At 40.7% G+C, this 22,657-nt stretch overlaps 1 protein-coding gene across 2 annotated transcripts in view; it reads left to right on the top strand.

Annotated features, from left to right (window-relative positions):
* wnk4a (WNK lysine deficient protein kinase 4a) overlaps positions 1 to 22,657 on the top strand; it is a 51,781-nt gene that overhangs the window by 18,551 nt on the left and 10,573 nt on the right. Inside the window, exons 3-15 of one of the 2 annotated variants that reach the window (XM_008287528.1) lie at positions 917 to 1,089; positions 1,482 to 1,702; positions 3,348 to 3,505; positions 6,623 to 6,711; positions 8,231 to 8,450; positions 9,669 to 10,008; positions 11,114 to 11,259; positions 11,970 to 12,043; positions 13,924 to 14,059; positions 14,500 to 14,616; positions 17,060 to 17,233; positions 21,843 to 21,897; positions 22,167 to 22,298. In XM_008287528.1, coding sequence (XP_008285750.1) covers positions 917 to 1,089; positions 1,482 to 1,702; positions 3,348 to 3,505; positions 6,623 to 6,711; positions 8,231 to 8,450; positions 9,669 to 10,008; positions 11,114 to 11,259; positions 11,970 to 12,043; positions 13,924 to 14,059; positions 14,500 to 14,616; positions 17,060 to 17,233; positions 21,843 to 21,897; positions 22,167 to 22,298 — 2,035 coding nt within the window. The remainder of the gene's footprint in view (positions 1 to 916; positions 1,090 to 1,481; positions 1,703 to 3,347; positions 3,506 to 6,622; positions 6,712 to 8,230; positions 8,451 to 9,668; positions 10,009 to 11,113; positions 11,260 to 11,969; positions 12,044 to 13,923; positions 14,060 to 14,499; positions 14,617 to 17,059; positions 17,234 to 21,842; positions 21,898 to 22,166; positions 22,299 to 22,657) is intronic. The other variant, XM_008287529.1, reaches the window with a different exon arrangement.

Genomic DNA, 22,657 nt, shown 5'->3' with positions numbered 1-22,657 from the left:
TTGGTCAGAAGTCTTGTCTTTGAGATTGTAGTCACACGTGTTAAGTGTCGACGTAATACGACAGTTTGACGTTCGTTGTGTGACTTCAGGCCGTGCGGGTCTCCAGACAGTCCTCCTCCTGTGTCGGCGAGGTTAGCTTAGCATTAGCAGCAGCACCTCCTCACTTACTGGGAAAAAGAGTAGCGGTCAAGCTGATTGTAAGCATAAACATATGTAGTGTAGAGCTTTTTTTTTCCCCCTTCAGAAACCTGCTTCAATGCAGGATTCATGGCTCTGAAGTCGCACAGGAGTTTTCCACTAACCACCCACCACAGGCAGAGTTACTCTACCGGCAGCTAAATTGGACCATTCATCCTTGAGGAAGCACAAAAATGTCTTTGTTCATCCAACGTGATTGCAGCGTTTGGTTGGGTTTTTACATGGATTTAAGGAAACCTCCTCCTTAAATTTGTAAAGTCAGAGCTCTCCTTATTGGAAAATAAGTGTGGTTATGTAACTGGAGGGTCACCCAGATGGATGAACCTGTGGGTTTCCAATCCCACAGTGAGCTCATTAGCCCAAGTAGCAGTGATTTATCAAATTGTAGTTGTGTGCTGTGTTTATTGCTACCAGCTTACGTAACCGTTTATAACCCTGATGAGACCGGAGCATGTGTGCGCTAAAACTTTGTGGCACTACAACTCAACTGTCAACACAACTGCATTTTTATTGTTGACAAAGCAATCTCACCTCAAGGTCCATTTAGTTGTAGAGCTTTCAATCACATTATATGATCAGCAGATGCAGCTTGCCCAGTTCTTAGCTTATAGCAGCGAATAATCAGATCTCCACTGTTTTACTCAAACAAAATCACTATAAAGCTTAAAACTGGGATACAAGTGCATGGAATCATACTTAACGTGACTTTTTTTTGCAGACCCGTAAGCTGACCAAAGCGGAGCGGCAGCGTTTCAGCGAGGAGGTGGAGATGCTGAAAGGGCTGCAGCACCCAAACATCGTGCGCTTCCACGACTCCTGGAAGTCGACCGTAAAAGGCCACAAGTGCATCATCCTGGTGACCGAACTCATGACGTCAGGCACGCTCAAGACGTGAGTCACCGTCTCCAATTCCCTTTAAAACTGCAGTTTTTTTTATAGGTACATGTTCAAACAGATCAGTCTCCAAACCTAAAAGCAGTTCATTTATATGCTTATGCACGAATGCAGATGTACTCTTTCCAAATAAAACTTCCCATATCTTACGTACCAAAAAGTATATTTATTCCACGGTTGACAGCTTCTCTTCTGCTTTTAAAAGACAATAAAAAGACCAGAGAATAGTTCTCCTTTGAATACAATGTTCTGGGAGAGAATTATGGAAACTTTCAAGCTTCCCCTTGGCTGTCAAAAGATGAGATGAGTTATTTCATGGCACTTGAAAGCTTCCTCTTCTTGCTGTGTTGTGATATGTTTAGACTGAGACTGCCGAGTCTTTGTTTCAGATACTTGAAGAGGTTCAAGGAGATGAAGCTGAAGCTGCTGCAGCGCTGGAGTCGTCAGATCCTCAAAGGGCTTCACTTTCTGCACACTCGCACTCCTCCCATCATCCACCGGGACCTCAAGTGCGACAACATCTTCATCACCGGCCCGACTGGCTCCGTCAAGATAGGAGATCTGGGGCTGGCCACCCTCAAAAGTGCCTCTTTTGCTAAAAGTGTCATTGGTAAGAGTATGTTTAGTCTCTTTGTGTGTGTGTTTAAATGTGAAATAAATGACATCTTAAGCACAATTTGGCCTAGATCTAGCAGTTTAATCAATCTTGAAATGGTGGGAGATGTCAACGAGGTGAAACAGGTTTCGCCTCTCACTTTCCCCTGTTTGTTTATCTCTGTTTATTTCCACTGCACCCAAGCAACCTCAGGTGTCTCTTTAAAATTCCTGACCTCATTTTGAAAGGCAGCATCTCTCTTCAAATGGCTTTTAATTTCAGTGGGAACCTGCCCTTCCCATCACGTACAACCAGGGAGTGCCAACCATCAAACGCACTATAAAGACTTGTTGACTCCTGCTGAAAGTGGCTCATAAACTTCATTTAACCAGCTCCAAATGAATCATAGTATGTTAATTGTTTTATAATGAAGAGGTTTGTACTCAGCGTTCTTGAAAATTATTTACCTTTTTTTTTTTTTTTAAATTGAAAAACAAGATACAGTTTTATAGCCACACTAGCAGCGAGTCAGACTGTCTGATCAGGTCAAATACTGCAATTTACGACTAAATACCTGCAAAACCAGCCTCAGGTGGGCTTTGAGTCGGTGCTAATTAGCATATGTTAGCATGCTACACCATAAACATAGTAAATACTATACATGCTTAACCTCCGAATGTTGTAAAAGTGGGCATGTTGGCATGCAAAGGTTAGCATTTAGATCAAAACACCACTTTGTGTAGATACTCAGTATTACACGTACAGAGCATTTATGTTAATCAGTTGTCTGTTAAAAGCCCTTTTATGCTGTTTGATGTTCAGTTCACAGTTAAATTTGCACATAAGACTATGTCACCTAAACAAAAAGCTGCAATACATGCTTTTCTTTTAGTTTTCTATATGTGTTAGATCCCTTGTTCAATATTAGGGATGCCACTAGTGATTATTTTGATTGTGGAGTAATCTGTCAGTTATTTTGTTGGTTATTTAAAGAGATGTTTGGTCTATAAAGTGTTGGAAAATGGTGAGAAATGTATTGTTTCCCAAAGCCCAAGCCCACAATATCTTGTTTTGTCCACAACCCTAGTTAACTGACATGGAGGAGGGGGAAAAAGGAAATATTCAAATTAAAGGCGCTTTAATTAGACAATATTAGATGTTTTTTCTTTAAATAAAAATACTTAGAATGATAAATTGATCATCAGAATAGTTTGTGAATAATTAATTAATTGTTGAAGCTCTATTTTATATAGTTGTTACTGTTATTTTTAACCCTTTAACAGTCAGATGCATTGATTGAAAGGACATCACCCTGCAGAGAATTATCATCTTCAGCTTCCCTCAGTGTTATGCAACATTTTAGTGTCTTTCAGCTGCAGCTTTGTTGGTTTGGTTTACGATTAACAACCTCGTCAACCTAGTTGTTTGCTGCAGTGAAGTGAAACTAAACTGTATGCACTGAAAGTCGGACCAAACATAGCTGGTGGAGCTAAAGAGCCACGTATTTCCCCCATGAGTTGGTAGAGACCAAAACAGAGCCAAAAGAATCCCTCAAAAAATAAATAATTCTACATTCATGCATTCTGAATACAGGACATTGGTGGTCCCGTAGTGATTTCCTTCGTAATAATGCAAAAACTGCTCACTTTGACCCCGACAGGAACCCCAGAGTTCATGGCCCCGGAGATGTACGAGGAGAAGTACGACGAAGCGGTGGACGTCTACGCCTTCGGAATGTGCATCCTGGAGATGGCCACCTCTGAGTACCCGTACTCTGAGTGCCAAAACGCGGCCCAGATCTACCGCAAAGTCACCAGTGTGAGTAAAGGGAAAAAGGAGGACCATCTCATTTCCCCCACCATATTTAATGTAATTGTCTACATGTGTTCGCTTTCCTCCGTGTGCACACTGGAATTAGACCGAAAGGAACCAGGATATCTCATGTATACGGCTGGATGTTCTGAACGCCTGGAAAGAAGGGGCGGGGGGGGAAGGAAAGCTCTGTTTGGTTTATTAGAGGCTCAGCTTCGCCCATTACGAGTTCGGGATGCAGAAGTATACTATAACCTGACCGCTTTTCTGTAGGCTGCAATCATGACGCAGGATTGCACATGTTTTACTCACTGATTGCCAGTTCAAAGATCTTGTTGAGCTGGTGCAGGCTATCGTTTTCACTGGAAAATTCCCTTTGTCATGAACAGACAACTCGAGTGGCTTATTGACACTAATACATGTTAGTTTTCTGTCTAAATTGCCTTGCAGAAAAAGACAGATGCATTATGAAATTAGACCGTTTCAGTGCATTGGAAGGTCTAATAATGGATCCCAGCTCAGACTCCACCTCAATAATGTTGCATTCAGGTCAGCTCATAGTAGAAAAAGTGAGACTTCATCAACGTATTGATTCTTAAGACTGCAGCATCACAGCAGCGTCTTTAAGTTGCTGCATTTCAAGCTGTTCTCGGGCGCTGAGCGCAGCGATGACGCCACGGTGGGAACGAGCAGGCGACAGTAGAATTATATGTTTTGGAAAATGTGTCTCACTCTTTGCTCTACAAAGAGTCCTGTTTCTTTCTTGTGTGTCGCATATGCAAAGCAAACAGCATCTGACGGAGGCTGGAAAGTGAGAAAGCGACAATGCCAACAAGTCAGAGTGGGTCTGGCTCCTCCACAAACAGGAGCACAGTCATGTTCCGTGTGCTGTCGGAGAAGCTTAGCCATGCAGCAAGATTTTTTTTAAAAAAAGAAGAAGAAGGAAAACACCTCATGCTAGCTGTGCTTTTTGCGATTTGTTAATGTTTTACTTTTATAAGGACGACAGCTGACGTGTCGGTTTATTGGTGTGACAGTTATATTTTTCACAACACTAACCTACAAACCTGACGTAGGTTTAAATGACAGACTGGCACTTGAAGTCATTTGCTATTAAAGAGGCCCAAAGTACCGCTTGACATGTGAAAGGAAGAACACATAAGATTCTTGTCACAACTGTTTACAGACTTCCCTTGGCCTTGTTTATAATATGATTTACATCAAGCAAGCACATGAATTTTCCCATTTACTACGGAAAAAGGCTGTCTCATATACATTATATAACCAAAAGTATGCAGACACTCGAACATTGCCGCCATTTGTGACGGATAAACATCTTATTCTGGGTCATTAATGTGACATCCTCTGCCCCTCTGAGGAGGTTTTCCAACAAGTTTTGGAACCTGGCTGCAGGGATGATTACACAAGAGCACTTGTGAGCACTGATGCTGGGTGCTATTGTGCGGCCTGGCTTGCACTTGCCGTTCATCCCAAAGTGTTGGATGGAGCAGGGGTCAGGGCTCTGCGCCGGCCCGTCAACTTCTTCCACACCAAACTAGGCAAACCATTTACTCATGGAGCTGCCTTTGTGCACGGAGGCACTGGTGTGTGGGATAACGATATTACCGTTACTGTAAATCAGATTTACATTTGTCATTGCACACAGTGAGTACCAGGTTAGTAAAATGCAGTAGAATACGGTGCAAACGGCAGCAAAATGCAAACAGATAGATGGGATGTCATTTTAATATGTGCAAAATGGACAAAAACAACATATTAAATCACAGTATGAGTTAATTTAGCTGTAGTGAGTCACTGATATCTACACTGTAGACAGAAAGTAAAGAACAGAACACACAGTTAAATGAGTATTCAGCAGTATTAGGATTATTAACTTAATCTAATGTGCTGAAACTGTGAAAAAAAGCATTTAAAAGCATGCATGCAGGGCTGTCTTTATACTTTTGGTCATATACCGGTACATACTTTCCTCATGGTGCTGAAATGTATGCCAAAGAACACTTTTTTGTTGTTTTTGCAAGAAAGTGCCACATTTTATTCTCATATTTGTGCAAAATAGCTGTTTCAGGTTCATATGGAATACATGCATCCTTCTGTTCTTAATGATGATAAAAATGTGACACCATAAATGCAGTCAGTTGGCCACTGGTTCGCTTCCTACGATCTTATCTTGACCTCTGTCACCACAGGAAAGGAGCTGAGTCACAAATTAGATTTGGATCGAGGTAAAACTGATTTATCCTCAAGGTGCAACTAGAGGACACCGAGGCAAACTGTGATTGCGATGAAGGAGGCAATCCAATTTGTGTTTTTCCTCAACAAAGTGGACCAAAGCAAAAGTCAAACGCACATGTTGCTTGAGTAAAAAAAGAAAAAAAATCTTGTTCTCTTTGTTGTCTCATTTTAAAAGGCAGCAGTAAAAACCAAAACAAAACTTCAGCTACTGTGTGACATGTCAGCCTTTACATGTGATAACAAAGTGTATCACTCAGCCTTTCACTGGGAAATCTTATTTGGGTGTTTGACCTAACATCATCAGGTTGCTTGGGTATCTGCAGGCCAAATGACCTTGGTTTTTTTCCTCTCTTATCAGTGTTTTTACAGGAATTGGAGCTCTACTGTAATCTATGTACATTCTCATGATAGCATTTAGAAAAACTCCCTCATTTCTTATAAAGGAGAAGCCCTGCCTAAATATTTTTGAGATAAACTCTACATCGAAGCTGCAGCTGTTATGAGTTATTAAAATCCCTCCGAAGATTGTGTTTAAGTAAAAAGGAAGGAGGAAGCATGGCATCTTGGGTTTTTTCCATTTACATGAGCTCCCGTTATTGTCCTCCTCTGGTGTTGACATGATCGCAGAGCCGAATGTCATGCTGGCTGGAGGCAGATGTCACAAAGTGGAGGATTATGTTAACATGCAGCGCAGGTGGGAGTGGCTGGTAATGCTTTGGCTACTAATGTGGGATAAATGTAGAAGGAAGAGATCACCTACTCTGCTTAAAATCCTTCAAAATACTCCCTTTGTGTACTTTTTATATTAAGTATGAAGCCCTTGCAGAAGAAATAAAACCCAATATCCTCTTCTGACTGTTTTCACAGGGCATTAAACCTGACAGTTTCTACAAAGTCAAAGTCCCAGAACTCAAGGAGATCATTGAGGGCTGCATTCGCATGAACAAGGATGAAAGGTAAAAGTGAAAGCATACACTGTAGCCCGCAATAATACAATAACAAACTGTGTAAATAACTAATATCTTAATCTGTATGAGGTAAACTGTTGCCCTATTCTGTTTTATTTTGCCCAATCACAGGATGCAAATATGTGATAATACAAGATTTCTTAATGTTTTTTTTATATTTTGCTCCTGTCACATTTTCACTTTTTACGACTTGAAGTCCTGCACCTCTACGGAAATAGCATGGTTACAAGAAGAGAAAAATCTAAAATGTGTTTTGTGCAGTATGACACAGCTATAATGTCATAAATCATTAAAAAAAAAGATGCATTTCTTTGATTATTTATTTAAAAAAGAAAAAAAGAAAAACCTTAAATAAGCATGTGCCACATCTTACCAAGTCCCAACAGGTATTATCAATATTGGAAAATAAATTAGTTGGACTCTACATACAAAATATATATTGCTACTTAAAGTTTAAATTTTTGTCATGAAAGTCCACGTAAACACAGCCTGCAGTTCAGCTGAGAAGTCCCTAAGCTTTCATCCCTTCACTGATGTCCCTAATTGTTTCACAGTTGTGCATAAGAGCTTTGACTGTTTAGTTTTTTAAATTAATCTTATGACTGCAAACCATAGGTATATATAATAAAGGCTAGATGTCTCGTCCGCACTGTCGGCCAATAGAATCGCACGGCCACACTGGCGGCCATCTTGGCACGGTCCACTCGCTCACCCATAACATTGTGTTGTTGTGGTGCATGTACTTTTTAAATAACCATAACTTGCTCAGTTTTCTACTGATTTTCAAATGGTTTGGTTTGTTCTAAACATCAGAGGTGTAGTTATAACACTGCACTTCTGGATAATTGTGTTACACTCTCACGGCCAGCAACAATTTTAACTATTTTAATTATTTTGTATTTTATTTGTATTTTTGTAATTTGAATTGTAGCCACGTTAATAACGTTTGTAAGAAACTAAAGCGTTTGTAAATCCGTCAAGGTTTCAGCGAGATAAGAGTATTTACGTTTGTGCAGATCACTCACCTTCCTTCACCACAGAAAGCTGCCCTGAATCAAGATGGCTGAACGGTGATCCCGTTTGAAACGCCGCCTTAAGACATCTAGCCTTTATTATACATATCTATGCTGCAAAAAGTTTGATTTTTTAAAGAGGCCTATGCTAGTAAAGTAATGGATTTTAGAATAGAATAGAATAGAATAGAATGCTTTTTATTGTCATCATACACAGAGTACAATGAAATTAAAAGACGACTCCAGTGGTGCGGAAATATTAGGATTTTAAGCTTAAGTTTGATTAATTTTCCTGACGAGACTGCACGTCGCAAATGATTAGCTCAAGAAATGCTGAAAAGCTTAAAATCCAAGGAATTTTTTTCTGTTTTCCCACTGTCTAGCTCTGATAAATGATGAATGCCTTTCAAACCTGCTAGCAGCTCTCGGGGACCAGAGGGTTACGTTTCCTGAGTGTACACAAGCAAATGGCTGGTTTCCTTCCTTTACCGCAGGTACACCATTCAGGACCTGCTGGATCACCCCTTCTTCCAGGAGAACAACGGCGTGCACGTGGAGCTGGCGGAGGAGGACGACATGGTGAAGTCGGGCCTGAAGCTGTGGCTGCGCATGGACGACACCAAGAAGCTCCACGGGAAGTACAAGGACAACAACGCCATTGAGTTCCTCTTTGAACTCTACAAAGACGTGCCTGAGGAGGTGGCTCAGGAGATGGTAGGCTGACGACAGGCTCTGATGAGGTCAACCTTTACTGCTTCACTGACCCAGTTTGTGGTAGCCATTAGTGAGGAAATTGAGTAATTGATCCCAGATCGGCAGACAGAGGCGGCTTCAGGCAGCGCCTCCCCATGTTCTCTGCATCCTAATCCTTGATTTATGATAATAGCTTTTATAGGTTTTGTGGAGGGAAGCTGAATATGGAGTTGGTATGAACTCCTAATGTTTGTAGTACAGTTAAACCCTACAGTCCTACACACAGAGGGAATTACTTTATTTGGATACTGTGAGGGAAAAGGCAGCGCTGTTAGAAGACGACTTGAAGTGGATCCATGTTTCATAAGGCTAATTCTCCTCCTCTGTCAGCAATGAGAGTTGAAGTAAGAATTAAAAGACAGTTTCAGTGTGTGGAGTTCCAACTATATTACTGTTGTGGTAATTGCTTTGTTTAAAGGCACATTCTGATCTGAAGGTCTCGTTATGGGCTTATCATTGTTATAATCAGATACCTATCCCTTTCACACTTGACCCCAAACAGTGAAGGCAACCTCACTAATGCACCTCGACATCATTATGTGTCTTTTACGGTTCTGTTATGACAGCAGAAAACACTCAAACCTGCCACAGCCCATAACGGGAACACCTTGCACGGTGTGTCAAGGTCACGGCTCAGCATTTAATCATCAGCGGTTGGAAATGTGAGAGCGTGTCTCAGGAAGCAGCCGGAGTCACGTCTTTAATAATATAATGGTTTTCATGCTTGTTACGAAACCGGCCCTTATGTCCTCGAGAGCCCTCCTCGTCTGTAGAGGTCACTTTTAATGAAAATACAAGCCACAATTCCTTACTTGTTTACCTCTTTGTGGTAGTTTTCATCAAGATCAAATTTGGTATCAGCAGGGGACATCTAGTCGGGCCGATCTCCTGTAATCTGACTATGTGTTGAGAGGCTGTCCCACTCTGCCGGACCGGGCGTCACAAAAGGCTGTTCAAGACGCTAAAATGACAGAAAGAATGCAGTTTGTGTGTGTTGGTTCCGCAAAACAAATGTTATTAGTACAAAAGCTTTGGTCGTGTGAAAGGACTGACTGTAAATGTCACAGCTCGGGTCAAGAAGTGCAACAGACCTGCATATATTTCCCACATATTGCACCAGCACACTTATACACATATGTTAATGTTGTTCCCTGACCTTTAGCATCTGTTGTTATGCAGGTCGTGCTCGGCTTTGTGTGCGAGGCCGACTTCAAGCTCGTGGCCAAAGCCATACGGGACAGAGTGACGGCCATCAAGCGGCAGAGAGAGAAGCTGAGGCGGCAGGCGGAGGAGTGGAAGAAGAAGCAGGAGGCCATAGAGGAAGAGCCGGAGTCTAAAGCCAGCGATGTTGTCGCAGCAGAGTCCCCCACCCCGGCCCTGACGCCTCCGGCCCCCATACTGTCCCCTGTGACCAGCTCTGTGGACTCTGGCGTCAGCTCCAACTACCCTGCGGAACCGGAGGAGCCCGAGGCCGACCAGCACTTCCACGTCCGCCACAACAGCTTGTCTTCTGCAAACTGTGAGCTGCTGAATTAAACATCCCATACGTTGAAAATGTTTGCAGGTCACAGGCATTGAATATAGACTTTTGAGATATTGCTGAAACATGAAGCTTTGCAGTGCTTTGCGTCCTTAAACTCTGGTATTTTGGCACTAAGTAATGCTGTTAAAATCAACAAACAAAGCTTGTGCCTGATAAAACGTTTAACATTTGTACAATACAGTATATTCCAAAGTAAAGGTCACAGTACCAGGCAATAGAAATACTGCTAGGAATAAACGTCTTGTAGTTCCCGTTTTCTTTCGTAGGAGTGCAGAAGTATTATCAACAACGTACGCATAAAGTATCAATGATGAAACTTTCATCATGTTGAAATACCTGGATCAGAGTTGTTGTATGAAAAATAATATGTAATTGTAGCATTTTATTTTGAAATCAGTTGAGTTGCAGCTAAATTTTATACATTGTGGACACTTTATTCTCTCAAAATGATTTATATTTTAGAAATTGCTTCTATGTTTAAAGATAAATTTAGAATCCAAGCTCTGAAATGTAAGTTAAAAGTATAAAATAGCCTAAATACTCAAGTACAAGTACCTCAAACATACACTGAAGTGTACTTTGCTCGAGAAAAAGTATTTAGTTACACTCCAATAACTTACATATTGTCACATGTGCATCAAATGAGCCTGTTTTGTTTTGACCTCTCTCGTTTAAACTCTGGAGACAAATACTTTTCGGTGCATTAGCTGCACAACTGTACTGAACAGAAACATGCTCAGACCTCAAAGCACATGGGAGGGATGCGGCGAAATGTGAAACTGTGGATAACTAAATTATTCAGTCTTTTCTCTTGGTGTGAGCACATGCTGTTCTGTAGTTATTGAGTATGTTTTTAGTCCACAGTTTCCCAAACAACCGCCCCAATATTTCAAATCCAGTAAAGATGTGTCCGACTTCTCCAGAGCAGAGCTGATCCACAGTGAAACCCTTGAAGTTTTTTATTGTTTACATGTGTGGTGTATCTCAGCTTGGGGTCATTAGATGTGTGGCGTGTGTTGGAGTTTGTGTTGGTTTGTCAGGCCGGTCACATGCTCACGGTTTATGTGCTTTGTTGAAACAGCTGACTGCGAGACCGACGGCTATCTGAGCTCCTCTGGGCTGCAGGATCCGCTGGAGGCCGGCGGCTTCAACGCGACCCCTCCCACCACGCACAACAACCCCCCTGCTGTAAACGGCCTCCCCATCCCTGCCCTCCGCTTCCCCTCGGTGAGTGGCTTCAGTCAGGAGCTAGAGGATGACTTTCAAGACTTTACAAGGCCTCCTTTTGTAGCTTTACTCTGTCCAACCCAGTGCCAAAACAGGTTCATCAGTTTCTAAGCACCTCGCTAGTTTTTAGTTGCTTAATTAGAACATTTTCGTTAGTAAAGTGGAAAATTTACACACTGATTTATTGTAAACTAACCAGAATTTTGTGTATCTTATTGTTACATATATTGATGCTTTACCCATAGAACTGATCTTTTACAAAACATTACATTTGTATTTGCTTTTCTGTTTTCCCATGATGCAATTTCTAGCCTAGGTAGAGTTTATACGAGTCTCTAGTGGTTAGTGGCTGTCTGAGGCACTTACTGTACTGTACAGCTATGTTTTAAGCTAAATGCTAATGTCCTAGTATAGCATATTAGCATGCTGTCAGCTAATTGTCTCTAAACATTAAGTGAAGCTAAGATTGATGGATGTGTCATTAGTTTTGCAAAAGATTTGATCATAAATCGAACATTTATTTAATTTAAAATTTAAAAACAGTGTGGAGGACCACCCTTACTGCCAAACCACTAGGATGCCTAAAAACATGAACATTAAAATAATTGGTTTGAATCAACTCAAATACCTGAAAAATCCTTAAATGTAAAAGAAATGATTGAAAGTCTTCATCCACGTGTGTCTTACCACCTTCCTCTTTCTATTCTTAGAGTATCGCCGTATCTAACAACACAGAACACGGCAACTCAGGACCCCCGAGTGGCTTCAACTCCCCTGTGGACAGGTAAACTTCTTCAGCCTTCTTTCCTCTTCACTCTGCTCTTTTGCAGCCATTCAAGGAGCAATAAAGCTCAATAGTTCCTTCCGTATTGGAGTTAGAGCCCTGAAAATCAATGTGAATCTTGTAGAACTGTCCCGTAGGCGTAGCTCCTCCTCCTGCGACAGCACGCTGGAGTCAAATCGACAGCTCTGTTTTTATTGCAGTGAAGCAGAATGAACTCTTGCAGCTCTTCGTGTGGCTGGGTCTCAGATGTTTTCCACGTTGGTGGGATGTTCTCAGCATGAGAGCCGACAAAGGACTAGTAGATTGCGTGCATGTGTTTGTGGTCCAGGTATTACTCACGTAGTGGGGACCTTAAGTGATTTCCTCAGTCATATCGTGGAGACGTGTCGTATTTATAGGAACCAAAAGCAAGTTCTTATAACATGAATCATTCAGTTTTAGGGTGAAGACAAGTTGAGGTCAGGATAAAGTTAGATTTAGGTAAAGGTTAGGGTTAGGCCAGTAGTAGTTACGGTAAAGGTCTTGGAGAAAATGAACATAAGTCAATGTGTTTGTGTGCTCTGGGCTGTAAGACTATATTGTTCTTAGATGATATTGTCAAATTGCACAAAATGTATGTTTTTATCATATTGTTTAGTCTGTAAACTTTTCAAAAACTGCAAAAGCAATGTTTCCAATGTTTTGTCGCTCAAGGTCACATTCTTAAATTGCTTGAAAAACCTGTAAAAACTATAAATTAATGTTCAGAGTTTTTGCCAGTTGATTTTACACTTCATTTGTGTGCTTAAATAGCGAGTGTTTGTGTACTTTTCTATATTTAATACAAGCTATGTTGTCTATCAATATAGAACAACAATGGGCAACAGTTAAAAATAGCAAGTCTTTGTGTTGCACATTTAAAGCAATAGATGTTGAGCCAAAATGCCTTCCAATAGTGAAATCAGATTAATGTTACGAATTTAACGGAAAAGTTAAAATACAATATTCTATTCTCCACCAAATTTCCATTTTAGAACATCCAAGGTGACTGTCAAGGTGTCTCTTACAGTCGTCTTGGTTCGTTTTCTGCGATTGGCAAGAATTGACAGTATCGGACTTGTTCACGGTGGATCGAAACAAATGTCAAGAGTGGCCGCGTATCGAGTTTCGTAACAACTTAGTCATGCACTATTTAGGAGCCAAAACACACTCCCAGTTGCTTAATTCCTCTGAGAAAAGCCCTTGATTACTTATGAGCAGATGTTCATGTCAAAAATCACAAAGACAACAACGGTTTGCAATGTCAACACAGATGTCGAATCAGTTGTTTTTATTATTTTTCATCCAGTTTCCACGTCCTGTGTGTGTGTGAAGGTGCAAAGAGGTTTTGCTGTGAACTAAAGTTACCCGTGAGGTGGAGGTTTTTAAATAGAGGCGGACGGACGCTGCCAACCAGTAGGCCTGTAAATGTTTGCAGCCTGTACCGGGGAGGTGGACGGAGGGGAGTCTGTGACCACAGCAATCCAAAAAGGCCCAGGAGACGCAATTAGCTGAACCGAAGCTTTTTATAAAACGCGCTGCATGTTCTCCAGTTCTCTGAAAGCTCCTTCATTGTGTAAATACTACAGATCACATTCCTCCAGTTCCTTGTAGACGTTGTCAAACTGTATTGTTTGACTTGACCGTTGACACGCCACTGTAACACATCGAAACTTTATTTGACACTTCGGAGAGATGTTTATTATTCTGTGCGGTGCCAAGACAATCGGCCGTGATGGATATTCACTTCTTTTATACTTCTGTTGGACATGATGAATAGGCTTTGAAATTGCTTATGCTTCAGTGGCTTGTTGGGGCGTATTTTTTTTAACCAAAAGCATATGCGGTTTGTTCCTTCGCAGCTACGCCTCTGATGTGACTTCGGGCTTGAGCGACGGCTACGAGGGCCTATCAGAGAAGAGCGAGAAAACGGCGGCGAGACGAACTGCCGGGAAGCTGTTCAGGAGGAGAGCGCGCTCACGGCTTCGCATCACAGGGGTACAATAAATCAAATATTTCATTTAATTACACCCCTGCAAATGCATTTTTTCCACATGATAAACAAATAAATCAGCTGTACCGAATTATTGAATTAGCGGAGGCATTTTCTTTATGAGCGAGCGGTGAAGCTCCACCCTGATTATGCAACGTTATCAGTAGCTACGCTGTTATTTCCCCGGTGACCGCAGTACATTACTCTTCTGATCAGGACACTCTGTGGTCTTTTAATGAGCGTGTTTGGACTGGCGGCAGAGACAAACAGATCAGGCATTACCACATGTGCATACCGAGGTGCAAAGAGTGCAAAGATCAACACACACACTCACACGAGCACGCTGCATGTCACACACATGCACGAACACAAAAACATATTGTCCCCCCTCGTGTTTGCTCAGGTAAACACCTTTCATGACCACCGATCCTCTCCGTCTCTGCAGCTGTCTGATAAAGTGGACCGGGTGGTGGAGTGTCAGCTGCAGACGCACAATGACAAGATGGTGACTTTCAAGTTTGACCTGGATGGAGATAACCCAGAAGACATCGCTGCTGTCATGGTGAGATATAGTTAGTGTTATGTACAGGTACTATGAACTATAAATACCACTTTGATGCGATTTATTTTGCTTTCATGGGAGTCATGTACTGTACTGAATTTTTGTGGTGTTTGGTTTTGGACCAAATCCCCAAAGAAATCTGCCTAATTTCAGAATGTTGCAACGTCAGCAGTTTGAACTTGATGACTGGATTTAACTTCATGAGAACCCCGAACCCGCTGATGGGTTTGAAAAACACGTTATCTTTAAAAAAATTTCAAAAGTGATACCATCCACCAGATCCAAAAACCCTAGAATCAAAAGAATTCTTGTTTTTTAACAGTCTGTGATATGCTGTTTCCATCAGGTAACCAAATCTAAGCTTACAATTAGGATATTTCAGCAACATCACACTTATTCTACATGTCTCATTTAACACTCATCATTGCAACCTTGAAGCTATTAGTAGCTCAGCTTCAACTAACAGTTATATCACAAAAATTCTGGCTCTTTTAAGCTGATCCGGACTGAACTGCAGGCTGTGTTGCAGAACAGGTGGGAAACAAATTAAAAATATAAGTAGTAAAACATCTATAGTATGAGGAGTTACCTTTTTTCTAGTATCTTTTTTATGATTTATGACGTTATAAATGTGTCAAGCATGCGTCTACTTCTTCATGGTTGTTCTGTTTCCTCAGAGGTGCGGGGCTTTATATTGCTGTAAAAAGAAAATGACTCCACAGTGAGAAAGTATGTGACAGGATCATAAAACGCCCAGAAACTACTTGGGGGCGTTGAGAGGTTTAAAGTGGTCTTGTGAAACTTTTGCTGGACATCAGACGCGCTGGTTACAGATGAAAGTGATGTGGTAATCGCAAGAAGACGTAACAATAGGGCAGTGACACCAAACCTCATGTTCATGCTCCACCAGGGAGTTTTTTTTACTCACTTATGAATTCAACTTTTCATGTTATTTCAAAGTTGTGTTGAATTAAATGGAAGTTATTTTTCATTTACGTTCTATTATTTCACCTCTTGAACGCCACTGACACAGCGTTAGGGAAGTCTTTACAAACTAAAGCCAAAAATTTCAGTTTTAGAGGATTGAAAAAGAAAAACCTTGCTAAAAATAACTGATTTTCTAGAGGGACTTAACCTCCCAGTACGTTCTACAGTTAGTACAGACTTATTCACTCCGTCAGCTGATAACTCAGAGTCTTCTATCTCAGCTGAACGTACACATGATTCATTCTCTTCTGGGCGTTTGTTTGTCGATCTTAACGCTTGCTGATAATATATCTAACTCAGAGAGACGTGAGTGACGCAGGTAAGCAGCTCCATCCTCCCCGTTACTGTCTTTATTAGAGGACCGGAGTGTATTCTAGAGAGGCTTCGTGTGTGAGGAAGGCGTGATGAGGCAGCGTGTGCAGCAGCACTTTGTGTTCACTGAATGTACTGTTTCGCTCACTCCAACACAGTGGGCTTTTGTTTACCGTGTCTTGGCGCAGCAGGGGCGCTTGGCATCACAACAGCCCCGTGGTTCACAGTAAAAGGCTTTTAAACGAGCTGAATTATTCCACGCTGTCAGGAAAAGATCACCGCGCCCCGACCCACAATTCACAGCAACACTCAAAACTGCATAAATATGCAAAACGTCCTGTAAATAAACTGCTGCATTGTGGATTTTTACATGAGGTGTGTTTTTCCCTAAGAATAAGCATTAGCTGGAGGGAGGTGGGTGGTTCTGTTTCGTGGGATGGACACAAAAACAGACGAGCGATTTTTGTAGAAATGCGCTTAGAAGCATGTATTACTCCCTTTGAAGTAGTGAAATACAGGTTTAGGACACTTAAAGTTTTCGTTCTGTTTTTTTTTTTTTCCACTTCTACTTCACAACATGATGATGTAAATATTGTCCTTGTTGATTCTCTTTCGTGACATGATCCATGAAGTGATTTTTTCAGATGTAATTCTAAAATAGTGTGAATTTTTATAGAATTAACCAACCAAATTTATATAAAATGATTAAATTACCTTAACCTCGAACAACAATATGAAGTTAGTATTACCAGTTGATGGGTCATAACGTGACACTCTTTTCGTGCCAAATAAGTTCATTTACTTTTGATATATTAAGTACATTTTAATGCTAATGCCTATGCTTTTATTATTGTGTTATAATAATAATAATGATAATAATAATAATAATGATGATGATGCTAATCGTAATAGTAATAATAATAATAATAATAATAATAACAATAATAATAGATGACTTCCTTCCACACAGTCCAAAAACATGTTGAGGTTAATTGGTGATTCTATCTATCTATCTATCTATCTATCTATCTATCTATCTATCTATCTATCTATCTATCTATCTATCTATCTATCTATCTATCTATCTATCCACTCTCCTAAAGTATCTGATTACTTTCTCCACTGCTGTTCTTTTGTCTTCTAGGTGCACAATGAGTTCATCCTGCCCTCAGAGAAGGAGGGATTTATCCACCGCATGGGTGATATAATCAAACGTGCCGAGGCTCTGATGGCCAAAGACCAGCCGGTCCACTCCGGCGGACACCGACTGGCCCAGCCGGCGTTCCACGGCGGCGTTAACTCCTTGTCCTCCTCTCAGGTCAGCAGCAGCACCTGCTCCTTTCCACTAATCCTTATCGCAGCTTTGTTATCTGAGAACAAAAGAAGTAACAGAGCGTGTGTGTTTTTTACTGTGCTGTCTGATAGTCGTAAATTACATCAGCTATAGCGTGTCTGCGAGCTGTGCTTATCTAAGACAGACCCATGAATCAGGCACGGATGGAAAGCTGTATTGCTTCCTACACTGGTAATAAAGAGAATCTCAGCAGAGTGCTTTCCTCACTGTCCACCGTCCCTCCTGAGACCTGCCCTTAAAGACTGAAGGTTAAGTGTTCTCAAAGCCACCAGAGCTGGAGCTTTCACTTAGGACATAATGTTACTAAAAGCACTAATGTCGTAAAACCCACAATATCCCGGGTCTCCTTTTTTTTTCACATTTATTTGTTCCCACAACCACAAATCCTTTCCAGTGCTTACAACATAATGAACTTTCCAGCATATCTGCCCACAGTGCATTGGTAAAATAATTTATGCTTGGATGTATTAGGCTTTTATGAATCAAGGTTTCTGCGAAGCTATAAAATCAACTTCCAGGAAAAAAAGAGTTGTTAAGAGCAGTGCCATCCTGTACAAGATATGACCTAATGCCTAATCAGATACAGTTTGTCTACTTAAGAAGAAGGAGCGTCTGTTCTGCTAAGGATGTGTTCCACTTTGTAGAATACAAAGAACAAAATCTTCCCGTGCCCACTTGTACGTATGAAAGGAGATGTTCATAAATGGATAATTTCATGTTGGACAAGAGACTACAGCAGCAAACCTTCAGTGCCAGAAATCTACATTCCAACCTGCTGGCTGCATAATTACTGTGAAGCACATTGAGTGAATCTCTTCTGGCTTCACTCCAACACCTGGTGATTGTAAGAACACCGTCCTCCAAGAACTTATTACTGCTGCACTGTCCAGCTGAGAAAAAAAATGAGTTAACTCAGGAAGAAACTGACAAGCCCAGAGTCTCATCTGTCTGCAGCACCTCTGTTCTGGCTTTTGTAATCCTGCGGTAGGATGCTATTCTGAGATTCTATTAATAAATTCTATAAATGGAGCTTGAATCCCTGGAAAGCTTCTCCAGCTGTTGCTAGTTTCCTTCACCCACCACTGGAAGAGCAGGACAAAGAGTCTGCAGCCTCACCGGCAGCTGTGCCCCCCGCTGCAAGACTGTGAGATAATTGCTAACGTGAGCAAATTAACATGCTCAACGTGACAATGCTAACAAGACGTGCTGATCTCAGGCAGATGCTCTGTTTACCAGGTTCACCAGGTTCGTCTAATGTATTAGCACAACTAACATCTGCTAATTGAAAACAGTGCATCCGAGGCTCACGTGTCCATATGGAGTTTATTTATGTGCTGCAAATAGAACTGGACCATTTAGCTGACAATTTATTACAATAAAATGTTTAACTTCAGTGGATTTCAATAATTATTGATGAATTTACTTCTTTTTAATAACGAGCAGCAATAAAAAAAAAGGTTTGTTTCAATTTAGCCTATTTATCAAGGTATACAGGTAATAATTTTAAGGCTAGCACAGCAACGAAAGATGCACATATAAATACATTTACATGCATAAATAAAGAAAGCAAGTAAAACTCAGAGACGTATGAAAGTAAACCATGGTGAAAAAACTGCCTGTGGATTCACTGTCAGTATGTTTTAATTTTAAATTTGAGAATAAGATGTTTGAACAGCAATATCTCAGGAACTATTAACGATAAAAGCCTGGAATTTTCACACGTGTTTCTCATTATGTTGTTTATTCTGAATCTGTAGTATTCGGCAAGTAGATCAAATATTCTCTAATTATGGGTGACTTAAAATATGAAAAAAAAAAATTGTAAACACATCGAAAAGTACCATCTTTGAGCACAAATTAACAAAAGAATTGACGATGGAGAAGTCAACTAGTGATCTTTTCTGACTAATATGTAGCTGCATGTCGGACAAATACAAAATAAAATATATAAAATACTTTATAATATTACTTTGGTCACAAAAATGAAAAAGAAAAAAAAAATTCCATTAGCTTTTGCAACTGATTGAACAGTCATGACAAGCTGTACCACAAAACAAAAATATTATACATAGCTTAATCTCTTTTGATGTTATCAAGCAGTTTCCACAATGATCATGAGATTTTGAATGTTACCACTAAAGCTTTGTTTAAATAAGAACATCAGATTAACATTAAATATATAACAAGGCATGAAAATTCCCTAATAGAAAAATCTTCTCCCGACAGATCTACAATCTGTGTTTAGTCATGGTTATGTTTTGCCGATGTCATCCTACTGACTTAAAGCTTTGATATTTCTCAAAGAAACTGCATGACGTGTCGCCTTCAAACCAAGTTTCATGCGTGCAATGTGGGCAAATTAAAAACATGATCATTTAACAAGATATGCTTTTTAAATTTCAGGCTTTTATGTTAAACAGTTCCTGAGATATTGTCATTCAAAAATAGCCTCAAATTTCAATGCACATAAAAAATGTGCTTCAAGGCAATTTAAAAAAAGTAATTGAGCTTGGAAAGTGTCTGAAATTTCACAAATATATTTCTAAGATTCATCTTCCAGGGCCTGCATTTAAGCCACAGGGAGAGTGACAGATAAATTCTTTACAGCCAATCTAAGTATTAACAGAGAAAAGAAACTTTACTGTCCAACTAATACATGTATATTGCACTAAACTGACAAGTAGTATAAACCTAAGAACCTAATCCTGGCAGGTGCCATGGTGGGACTTCCTGGGTCATTCTTCTTCTTCAGAATCAGTTTCCAGTTCAAACTTGTATGACTGAATTTCTCCAGTATTGTTTAGTGTAGAGACGTTTTACAGTGTTTGGGGGTCATAGATGAGCTCGATCTGAAAGGAGGATGCGTTCCAGGCAGAAAGAAATAATTTTCATGGAGATACCGTCTTTATATAATGTCAATGCTTAGAGATGAGCTTTTAAATCAGAGACCAGAGAGGGACTTTAATTTTTAAAAATCATTGCCAATCCATCCTGAGACATTTTGCTCAAAATTGCAAATATAGATGGCAAAAATCAGCATGATCTCTGAGCCATGCATGTGTGTGAAACATTTCTGTGCTTATCTATCAAGTGGCTGTTGAGATATTTCACAGTAGGATAGAAAACTTGAGGATTCATCCTTTGGGAATCATGAATTTGTGTGTAAACTTTCATGTAAAAGTTGTTGAGATGGTTACGTTTGGACCTGAGTGGTGGATTAAACCAGCGAACTGACAAACCTCCATCATTACAGCGAAAGAAAAATGAACGGCTTCTCCACCTCTCGGGTTTTCCAGATGGATTAGAGCAGCCAATTATCCAGATTATGGAGGTTAAAAATCTCCCCATAAAACATGCCTCGTATAAGTGCACAAAGATGCAGTAATATTTATATTGACTGGTTAATAACTGGGATTTATTGTGGAAACACAAAGTCTTTACAGCCATTTTAGTTTTAAAAGAGAAAAGAAAACTTTGTTGCACACCTGATACATGTTGTATGACACTGACAAATCATATATACCTGAGGTCGGGTGTCGGGGTCTCTTGCATCACCCCGTGTTTTAGTGCCCGGCTTAGAGGCTCATTACATGGACTTCACACGTCAGCAGCAGCTTATGAGGAGTCACTGCACAGCTTGTAAAAACGGCAGCTCAGCTTCTGAGGTTTCGGTGAAGAATTTTTCAAATCTCAGAATATTACAGACATCAACTGGGTGTGTAGGTCTGGCTCAAGATTAGTTCAGAAATCCTGCATTACTAATAAAGACTTCAACTTTGAAAGATGCGGCAAAGGAGTCTAATTGAAGATGGAAATAAGTTGCATCCAAGAATTATGGAAAGTGCAGGATCTGGTGTTTCTGGAGCTTGACTAAAGCTGCACTATAGTGGGAAAAACTGACACGTTCATATCAAAAATAATACAGGATTTTTCACCACTTCCCTTGAATTTGGATAGAAAAAAATCATTCTAGAATGTTTGGAGTGATTTTGTAGGATCTGCACCAAAAATACATAATCTGACAACGACATCCAAAATAGTTTTTTGCTTTGGATGGCATTCAGTTTTGGGTTTGCACTCATCATGCAGACAACTGATGTTCCTTTATCTTCCTTCTCAGTGTTTCTCTCCCGTTCCTCGCTCATTTATCTGTGAACATGTGGAGCCTGCATGTCAGCAAACTGAAAAAAATAAAACTCTGTGCATCCCAGTACCCTTGAATCTGAGTAAATTATGTTCAATCAGACAGACTTCTTTTGAATTCATCATGAAAAATGACAACAGTGAGAGTTTTCTTTTTGTACAAAGCAAAAACAGGTGTTTCACTTAGTTTGCCTGCATTTACTTCACAAAAAAAGATGTGTTGTGCAGCCCTAGTGTTTGTTGCATCAATTAGAAATCCTCCAACTTTGTTAACTCTTCAGAATACTGTCTCAACACCAGTTAGTGCTTGTCAGCCCTGTAGTGTAGCTTTGAGAGTCTTCAGATACAGTGCATAACAGAACATTTCAACATTTTTGTCAACAATGAATTCAAGTGAAAGCTGAGTTTAATCAAATGTGTTCTCTTACAGCCCAATCTGCACAGTCACACCCTTCCTCGAACTCACTCCTCCTCCTCTCTGCCTGGTAAGTCCTATGGGAGCGATTTAATTCACCCATTAAGGCATAATGTGATGCTGAGGGATATTAAAAATGATAGGAATCTGAACCTGGAATAACCTCTTAGGAGTTGGATTTCACCTTTTACCAAGTAGCGTTAAGTGTGTGCAAATTGCATAAAGACTGTCTTTCTCACAGCATGTCAGATTAACGAGCTCCTTTTTTATCCTGTGCATGTGTGTGTGCGATCACGTGTGCACGGGCGTCCACTCATGCATGCGTGTGTCTTGTCTTAGACTACAGTGTGGCTAACCCGAACGTAGGGGTACGTGGCTCCCCCCCATGCCCCAATGGAGAGGCCTTCAGTGCAGACATTACTTCACCTGGGCGACCTCTAATACGCTCACAGTCTTTCCACAACGCCCCAGGTAAATAGCCCTGCACCCCTCCCTCTGGTCCCGCGTCAAGAGACCGAGCATTGTTTACTGTTTCAGCACACTGAAAAATTGCTACAGTCCAGTTGGCAAAGAATAAGTCAAAGCGAAGCTCAGCTACCTCATAAACCCCCCCTCCCCTCCTCAGGGCCCTTTTCTTGGTATTGTTCAGACACTCACATGGCGCCATTCGCCATCCCCACACCTCAAAGCTTTCGTCTGTGTCTGCCTTGCAGCAGGGCCTCTTGGGTAATTACCTCACCTGAAGGGCGCTTTCTGGCTTTTAGGGAGCTGTGAATGGTGTCGCTGTAAAGCATGAGGTTTCTCCACTGCTGCGATAGTCAGCAACATCT

This window comes from Stegastes partitus, unplaced genomic scaffold (genome assembly GCF_000690725.1).
Source record: "Stegastes partitus isolate 25-593 unplaced genomic scaffold, Stegastes_partitus-1.0.2 Scaffold505, whole genome shotgun sequence".
Taxonomy (NCBI): Eukaryota; Metazoa; Chordata; class Actinopteri; family Pomacentridae; genus Stegastes; species Stegastes partitus.
This window is presented reverse-complemented; position numbering and strand designations above follow the sequence as displayed.